This window comes from Triticum dicoccoides, chromosome 6B (assembly GCF_002162155.2).
Source record: "Triticum dicoccoides isolate Atlit2015 ecotype Zavitan chromosome 6B, WEW_v2.0, whole genome shotgun sequence".
Classification (NCBI taxonomy): Eukaryota; Viridiplantae; Streptophyta; class Magnoliopsida; order Poales; family Poaceae; genus Triticum; species Triticum dicoccoides.
The window spans coordinates 641,996,187-642,004,892 of NC_041391.1; the positions used below are offsets into that span (position 1 = coordinate 641,996,187).

At 53.1% G+C, this 8,706-nt stretch overlaps 1 protein-coding gene across 1 annotated transcript; it reads right to left on the bottom strand.

Moving 5' to 3' along the window:
• Nucleotides 1-545: 545 nt before the first annotated feature.
• Nucleotides 546-2,603, bottom strand: LOC119325498 (growth-regulating factor 1-like). The gene is made up of 3 exons (XM_037599240.1): nucleotides 2,202-2,603; nucleotides 1,097-2,089; nucleotides 546-1,014 (listed from the first exon to the last, which is right to left on the bottom strand). The coding sequence occupies exons 1-3, from the start codon at nucleotides 2,431-2,433 to the stop codon at nucleotides 1,007-1,009; spliced, it is 1,233 nt and encodes a 410-aa protein (XP_037455137.1). The 5' UTR covers nucleotides 2,434-2,603; the 3' UTR covers nucleotides 546-1,006.
• Nucleotides 2,604-8,706: the final 6,103 nt, after the last annotated feature.

Genomic DNA, 8,706 nt, shown 5'->3' on the forward strand with positions numbered 1-8,706 from the left:
CTGCACACTGACTTAGTAATTTTCGGATCACACGGGTGCAACGCTGGCCAGACGTGTAGCGCCTATCTGCGAGGCGTTGCACAGTGTAGTGTGACGCCTTCGTGTCGGGCGTCACACAAAAAGGTCAGCCGCGTGAAATAATTTCACCGGCAGCTCATTCTGTGATTTGATTTCGTCCATAGGTCAAATTTATCAATTTTGCCGGACTTGGAATGCAGCGTGTGCAGCACTGAAACCTAGCTCTAGCTCTAGCTTGTGACGTGACATCACGAAAGAAACGGTAGAGACTAGAGAGCGTAGGAGGCCTGCGCTTGACAGGGGCAAAGCAAAGACCATGCCAAAAGGTCAGTCGTGGAGGAAAAAGTAACAGTATGCTTAGCACTTATCATCAGAGGCATGGTGTGAGTGACCAAGTTGGAGTACTGTATTGTCCTAAATAAGTACCTGTACGAGCGTCTCAGAGAGCATAAAGTAAAGCTGCTGATGCTGAGCAGTGTGTGTGTGGTGCGGGCGGGCTTCTGAGCTTTGAGCAGAATCAGCAGATGTGACAAACCATCTCAGACAGTCTCACAGAGGAATCCGAATGAGAAAAGAAAAAGGACATTAGCTAAAGCGAACACGCTCGGCTTAGCTCAGCTCGGAAGCTAGCATCTCATCTAAGAAAATCTATTCCGCTAATGAAAGATTCAGATTGCCTCAACATAGTAGCCTCGCCACGCCATGGATGTCGCGGAAATGTTACACTCGACCAAAGCAAAGATTACAAATGAAGGAGAAGGAAGAAGAAATGAAAATGATGGTCGTAGTAGGTAGGTTCCGGCCTTTCAAGATCTTCAGCGCTAGAACTGTGCATGCATGCCTCGAGGTAGCTGGTCCAGGTCTCGGCGGGCATGCAGCTGGAGTAGCACGCCGGGAAAGGACCAATGGATTCGCTCCGTACGTGCGTGTTCTTCGTGGAGATGGTCTCTCGTTGCAGCTTCGTACTTGGTCTCGTTGGGACTTGGGATCATTCACCTGCAGATCGTGAAAGCGAACCATTGAGCCAGGGAAACTAATGGCTAGTTTCAAAGTGCAAGAGAAGAAGAGCTGAACGTACCATGGTGGTAGCGGGAGGTGGTGGTGATGGGGAGTTCGTTGGCGATGGAGATGGAGAGCTGCGTCTCCCCCTCGAGCCCCATCCACGACCCCTTGCTCCCGGTCTTCTCGTGCGGCCACTCGTCGAAGAAGGGCCGGAGAGGCTTCTGGTCGGCGGAGTCGCCGTGCCCCGACGACGGCTTGTCGAGCCTCAGGTCGGCGCCCAGCAGGAAGCAGTGCTGCTGCTGCTGCCGCCTCTCCTTCTCCTCGTCCTCTTGTTTGCTGGACAGGTCGATGGCGTACGCCGCGTTGTTGCCGTACCCGCCGCAGCCGGGGAAGAGCGACGTGGGGTTGTGCTGCTTGGGCTCCATGCCGCCGAGCTGCTTGAACTGCCACTGCCCGTTGCCGCCGGCGCCGGCGTGGTGTTGGTGGTGGTGGTGGTCCCTGTCGGTGGTGACGTCGGAGGAGAAGAAGGCGTGCTCGCCGCCGCCGTGCACCTCCTTGACGCTGTGCCCGTAGGCGTAGCTGTCCTTGCTGTGGTCCATGGTGGAGTAGTAGGACGGCGGCGGGTGCGGGTGGGTGGTGTCGAGGTGCAGGTGGAACGGGCTGACCTGCGCGGCGTGGTGGTAGGCGCTGGCGTGCTGCTGGCGGCCGGCGGAGGAGTAGGGGCCGCCGTAGAGCGCGTGGTAGGGCGTCGTGTCGTGAGTCGCGGCGGCGTGGCGGTGGTAGGACGGCGCGGGGGAGGTGGTGGTGGTGGCGGCGTTGACGGCGGAGTGGACGTTGGAGGAGGAGGAGGAGGCCGAGGAGGAAGGCGGCGGCGGGGGCGTGGCCAAGGACATTTCCACAGGCTTTCTTGAACGGTTCTTGCCGCGGTGCATGTGCTTCTCGCAGTACTTGGAGTCCGGGTACGCCTCCTTGGAGCAGCGCCACTTCTTGCCGTCAGTCCGCCGGCACCGCCCCGGCTCCGGGTCCTCCGCCTTCCGGCCGAACCCCATCCCGAAACATCCCCAGCCCACTGCAACACCATCACGAGTCAGTATCAACACGTAAACGCATGCAAGCAAGGTCGACATGGAAGCAAATCAAAGCAAACAAGTCGGTGAAGAAGACACGGACACGGTACGTACGTGCGGCCTGGGGAGGGAAGGCGAGGGAGGGGGAGGTGGCGAGGGCGGAGTCGAGGAGGAAGCTGCGGCGGAGCGGGAGGAGGAGGTCGGAGGGGATGGGCACGCCGGAGGCCATGTACTTGTAGATGAGCGCCTGGTGCTCCAGCTCCTGCCACTGCGTCGCCGTGAACGGGCACCGGCCCCCGCCGGCCCCGACGCCGCCGGCCCCCGCGCGACCGCCCATCATCATCATCGTCTCCGGCTCGTACCCCGCTCGGCTGCCCGAACACAGCAACCTAGCTAGCTAGCTACGCGGTGGTTGTGAGGCACGGACCTTGGCGATCGACGTGGTGTGGTTGTTGAGAATGGCGATGCTCTTGTGAGGAGGGAGAGGTGGTGAATGGAGAGGAGCACTCTCTGAGGTTGGGAGGCTGGGGGGTTTTGTAGTGGGACGGAGGAAGCAGGAGGGCTGACGCGCGCAGTCACGGAGACCGTTCCCGTCCCGTGGCGTGGGCAACCAAAAGGTGGAGGGTCCGCTAACGTTGGTGGTCTGTGTCGCCGAGGAACCCATTCAAACGATCCACAGTTCAGGTCGTCCTATGCCAAAAACTATCTACGACAGTGCACCTCGTGTGCACGTCAGCCATATCTACGCTCTTGTGTGTCAAGCTGATTTTCTAAAAGGTGTGATTTAGTTTCATGAAAAATGCAACCTGTACTTTGTCATCATGTAGGCCCTGTTTGTTTCATAAGTCCTAGGACTTTTTTAAGTCCCAACTTATAAGTCATAAGTCCCTACCTGTTTGTTTACAGGGACTTATAAGTCCCGAGTCCCTACCTGTTTGTTTACAGGGACTTATAAGTCCATGTTGCACCGCTGCAACGAAGCTCGGGAGAGGGCCTGTCCGGCGATTGGAGGCACCGCTGCAACGAACCGAGGTAGAACGAACCGAGGCGGGGCGGCGACGGGGCGACGACGGGGCGAGAGGCGGGGCGGCGACGGGGCGAGAGGCGGGGCGGCGGCGGCGATTGGACCGAGAGGCAGGCGGCGTGCGGGGAACGAGCCTGGAGCGACGCGGGGTAGGTCCGGCCCGGGATAAGTCCCAATAAGCTCCTCCCTGAGAGTCTTATTTGATAAGTCCCAAATCACCACAATAAGTCCCAATAAGTCCCTTGTGTTTGGTTTAGGTGGGACTTATAGGGACTTTTTTAAGTCCCTAAACCAATAAGTCCCTGGAAACAAACACCCTCGTAGTTTCATGAAAAGTACTCATCAGCCTGCCTACCTTTCACCTTCCCAAACTCCCGCTGCGCACGTCTCAGGGGCCTTAGCTCAGCCGGCGGTGCTCTCCTTGCTCCTCTTCGCCATCGCCGGTGGGCGTTTGCTTCGCTGGGCGAAGCCCATGCGACACAGGCGGTGGCGGGGCTCCACCATCCCTCCCCTGGTCGAGGTCGCGACAACGCCGGTTAGCCACTCGTGAGGGGGGGGGGGGGAGGTGTCACAACCCCAGATCAGCCCTTGTTTGTTTTTGCTTTAGCATCCATGCAACATGTTTAAATTTTATGAAATTTGAAATGGGGATGACCAAGCCCTAGCACCAAAGCATTGCAAATAGGTTCAACTTCAAAATATTTTCAAAGAACCCAAATTGGTTTGCAAAAATGTTCATGATTACTGGAAAAGGGTGAAAACCATATCCAGAGATGATGGATATTTTTCCAAGACATTTTTGGATTTTTGATTAAACCATATTGTATTTGAATTGGGGCATTTAAATACTGTTAATATTTTTAAATGCTCCAACAATTCTGAAAATAGTTGAGGGCCTCTGTAATAATTCAGTTAATGTCCACAATTATTCTCAGGATTTATAAAAAATGATTTAGTGTCTAAAACTAAACCAAAACAAACTACAGAAAATAGAAATAGAAAAGAGGAAATAAAAGAGAGAGAGAGAAGGTCTTACCTGACGCTTACCTGAGGCCCACCCACCTGGTGGCCCAGCAGAATCGGCCCAGCCCACCACTGGAGCCCCTCCGTCGTCTTCCTCCCCTCACCCCGAAGCAGCTGCGTGCCCGGCGCGCAGGCGAGCCGCGCCAGCTCCTCCTTGCCTGCCTGGCTACCCCCTCGTCACCCTGGTCGCCTCCCCCGAGCGCCACGCCCCTCCCTGCCTCTCTCCCTCACTCTCCCGCGCTCTCGCCCCCTTCCCTGGATCTCTCCCTCTCTCGCCCGACCGCTGTCACCGCCGACGCCGATTGCCGCAGCCACCGGCCACCCCTCGCCCTCCCGCTGAGCTTAGGAGCTCCGCCACTCCGTCCTCGACCCACCTCACCGAGCCACGCCCCTCCAGAAGCCCCCGAACGATCTCACCGGGCTCGTCTTCTACCTCGGACCCGCCGGCCATCACCGTCAAATTCGTCGGCTCCGGACCCTCCCCGACCTCGCCGAGCGTTCCGTCGTCATCACGGTGAGCCCCGTCGTGTTTCCCCTCTCTCCATTCGCTCGCCCCTATGCTGCACCCGCCGTCTCACCACAACCGGAGCTCGCTGCCGCCGGCCATGTTGCCGTCGCGGCCATGGCTTGTTTCGGTCGCGTCCGAGCACGGCTTTGAGCTCGTGGGGCTCACAGGAAGCCCATGCGCAACTCAGCTTGTCCAAAACCCCACCAGGGCCTCGCGCCCGTTACCACCCGAACTCCGGCGCCGCCGCGAGCTCCGTTCCGACGAGCCCCGGCGTCCCCGCAGCCTCCCACCTACCCCATCAGATGCGGGAGAGCCCGGGCTACGCCCCGGTGCCCTCAACGCGCGAATCCGATGCCCCTAGCGCAAGTTCGGCGTGCCCCGCCGTGCTCTGTGGTCACCGCCGGCCAAACTCCGGCGGGCCGATGTGGCCACTTAGTTAGGGGCTAATCACCCTATGAGCCACTGCCATGTGGGCCCCTGCGCTTAATTAGGATTAGTATATTTTTCTGTTTAGTTTAGTCTAATTGCAGTGGCCCCACGCGTCAGTTTTGACCGTGCTGACGTGGCCGTTGACTGGGCCCACACGTCAGCGGCACTAACCAGCCCCAGTCACTGACCAGTGGACGCCACTGGTCAGGTTTGACCAGCAGCAGCGTCTGTTGACCTGCTGACGTCATAGTGACGCAATGCTGACGCAATAAGTATTTTCTGGATTTATTATTATTCAGGAAATTTCAGAAAATAGCTAAAACTTCAATAAATCATAGAAAATTAACCGTAACTCCAAATGAAATAAGTTATATATGAAAAATTATCAAAAAAATTCAAGGAATCCCTCTGTAACATTTTCATGCATGTTAGAACAACTTATAGCTGCTGTTTAGCACAAATCAATTAAATGGCATTTGAATAATCACATATGGAGTTTGAATTTGAATCTTGTATTCAAACCAACTTCGTTTAATCTGTAGCTAGGTGCATTAGCCCAAAACACACTCATATTGCCATGTCATGAGCATGCATCATATTGTGCATTGCATTGATTGTATTTCTTCTCTGTTTGCCGGTGCTGTTCCCCCCTCGATAGACGTTGTACCGATGATGTGATCGTTGACACTGATGAAGACTCAATGTTATCTTCAGAAGTGCCAGGCAAGCAAAACCCCCTTGTTCATTCCGAAACAATCCTACTCTCTCGCTCCTGCTCTCTTTTAATGCATTAGGACAACACCGATTCATCTGTTACTTGCTGCGGTAGCTGAACCCCTTTATCCTCTGCATGACCTGTCATTGCCACAGTAAATAGATGAAACCCACTAGCATGAGTAGGAGTTGTTTGAGCCCTGTTGTGCCTACTCATTCATGCTTGTTTGTCATGCCTGCTACTGCTTAGAGTTGTGTCAGGTCTGATTCATCGGGGATGAATCAGAAGTGTGTGAACATGTCCTACTGTGTGTGAGCTAAGTGTGTGAACACGATTCGGTAAAGGTAGCTGTGATAGGCCATGTAGGAGTACATGGTGGGTTGTCTCATTATAGCCGTCCTCAGGAACTGAGTTCTGTGTTTGTGATCCATGATTCAGCTACTACCACGCATTGGGCCCGAAACCAATGGACCCTCTCGGCTTCTTAATCACCCTTGTCCTCTGTCCAGGAGTTGCAAGTAGTTTCTGGTGTTTGTAGTATGCTGGAGGCCGTGCGCAGCGCTGACCGTAGGGGTGGGCTGTGATGCGGTAGGCACGTGGCCGGGTGTACCAGGCGCCCGTTTGGTGTCTCGGGAACCCTGTTCACATTGTTTGGGGCTGTGAGCGAAACTCCGGCCGGATCTCCTCATGGATGGAACCCGAATAGGCGATAAACCTGGACTAGAGACTCGAGTGTTTAGGTAGGCCGTGGCTGACACCCACGTTGGGCTTCCGCTTGAAGGTTGCCGAGTACATGTCGTGTAAACGGCGGTAAATGGTGAGAGCGTGTGTGAAGAAGTACACCCCTGCAGGGTTAACATCATCTATTCGAATAGCCGTGTCCGCGGAAAAGGACTTCTGGGTTGCTTATATCAGTTCATAGACAAGTGAAAGTGGATACTCTAAAATACGCAAGATAAGCGTGAGTGCTATGGATGGCGTTCTCGTAGGGAGACGGGAGCGGATCCATAGTGGTGTATTGATATGGTGAATATGTGGACTCGTGTGCGCCACCTCAAAAGAGTTACATTGCAGTCGTAGTTCAGGATAGCCACCGAGTCAAAGCTGGCTTGCTGCAGTTAAACCCCACCATCCCTTTGTTGATAATGATGCATATGTAGTTAGTTCTGATGTAAGTCTTGTTGGGTACATTTGTACTCACGTTGCTTAATTTATGTTTTTGCAGAGAGACTTCAGTCTCACTAGTAGTTCCACGTGGGCTTCGACGTTTAGCTTGTTACCTCAGCTACGATCTTGTGCCCTCGGCAGGATCTGGTAGATAGTCAGGCTTCTCAGCCTTTTTCATTTATAGATGTCTGTACTCAGACATGATAGCTTCCGCATGTGCTTTGACTTGTATGCTCTGATTGTTGGGTCATGAGACCCATGTTTGTAATATCTCGCTCCTCGGAGCCTATTGAATAAATTACTTGAGTCGTAGAGTCATGTTGTGATGCCATGTTGTATTTGCACATATCGAGCATATTGTGTGTATGTTATTGAAATGCTTGGTATGTGTGGGATCTGACCATCTAGTTGTTTATCTTTAGTAGCCTCTCTTACCGGGAAATGTCTCCTAGTGTTTCCACCGAGCCATGGTAGCTTGCTACCGCTCCGAAACACTTAGGCTGGCCGGCATGTGTCCTTCTTCGTTCCGGTGTCTGTCCCTTCAGGGAAATGTCACGCGATGAATACCGGAGTCCTGTTAGCCCGCTACAGCCCGGTTCACCGGAGTCCTGCTAGCCCAGTGCTACAGCCTTGATTCACTCGCTGATGACCGACACGTTCGATGCTGGGTCATGGATGCCTGTCCCTATAAGTTTGTGCCACTTTGGGTTTACGACTAGCCATGTCAGCCCGGGCTCCTTATCATATGGATGCTAGCGACACTGTCATATACGTGTGCCAAAAGGCGCAAACGGTCCCGGGCAAAAGTAAGGCGACACCCATGGGAATATCGTGCGTGAGGCCGCAAAGTGATATGAGGTGTTACATGCTAGATCGATGTGGCATTGAGTCGGGGTCCTGACAGCGTTGGTATCAGAGCTTGACTGCCTGTAGGATTACCAAGCCAAACTGGTCGAAGTTGAGTCTAGAAATTCTTTAGTTATATAAGGGAATTGATTGTGGGATGGAACGTAAGGCTCTTTCTACTCCTTATACCTCATGGCCTTCTGATCTGAGTCATCATCTTCTCTTCTACGGGGATTAAGAACTAGGCTATCTCTTCTTTCCATCAGGATCACGTGTTACTAATCCGTAGACTTATAAGATTGTTGGATTAAGCCTCAGTTCAGTTTCTACCTCTGTATGTTAATTATTGATCTCGAGACCTTGATATTGTGCTTCTGAGTGGTTATGCCACCATTTTTGTGATTGTCTCAAATCTTTTCTGAGCATTTACAGCCGTTATGCTGTCCGAGTCATCCCAGGTTTCCAAAGAGTCTGATGCATTTGCAAAATCCTTTTCCTCTGGTTTCAATGTCTTTTAGGCCAGGTTAATCACACAAATTGTTGAGTTGTGGTACTCTACTGCCTCGACCTTTATGTGGAGTTATTATTATGACCCTAGGTGTCTCAGGGGATCATCTAGTAGTCTAGCCATGTTTTGTGTCCCAGTGTGGTGATTCTGGCTTTTATTCTCGAAAGCATCCCGTGATGCCACTTAGTAGTAGGTATTCTACTCCTTGGGTTTTGAACCCGAGATTCACCCTACTTACTTCATGTTGATAGTAATTGTTAGCTCCCTTAGGTTATTAGTAACCTTTGCGATAGTCCTTGAAGTCCGTGGTATCTTCTTCTTCCAAATACCATGAACTACTTATGGCAGAAGTTCCGCGTTGAACTGAACGATCACAACCAGAGTGCTCTTGATGAGTTC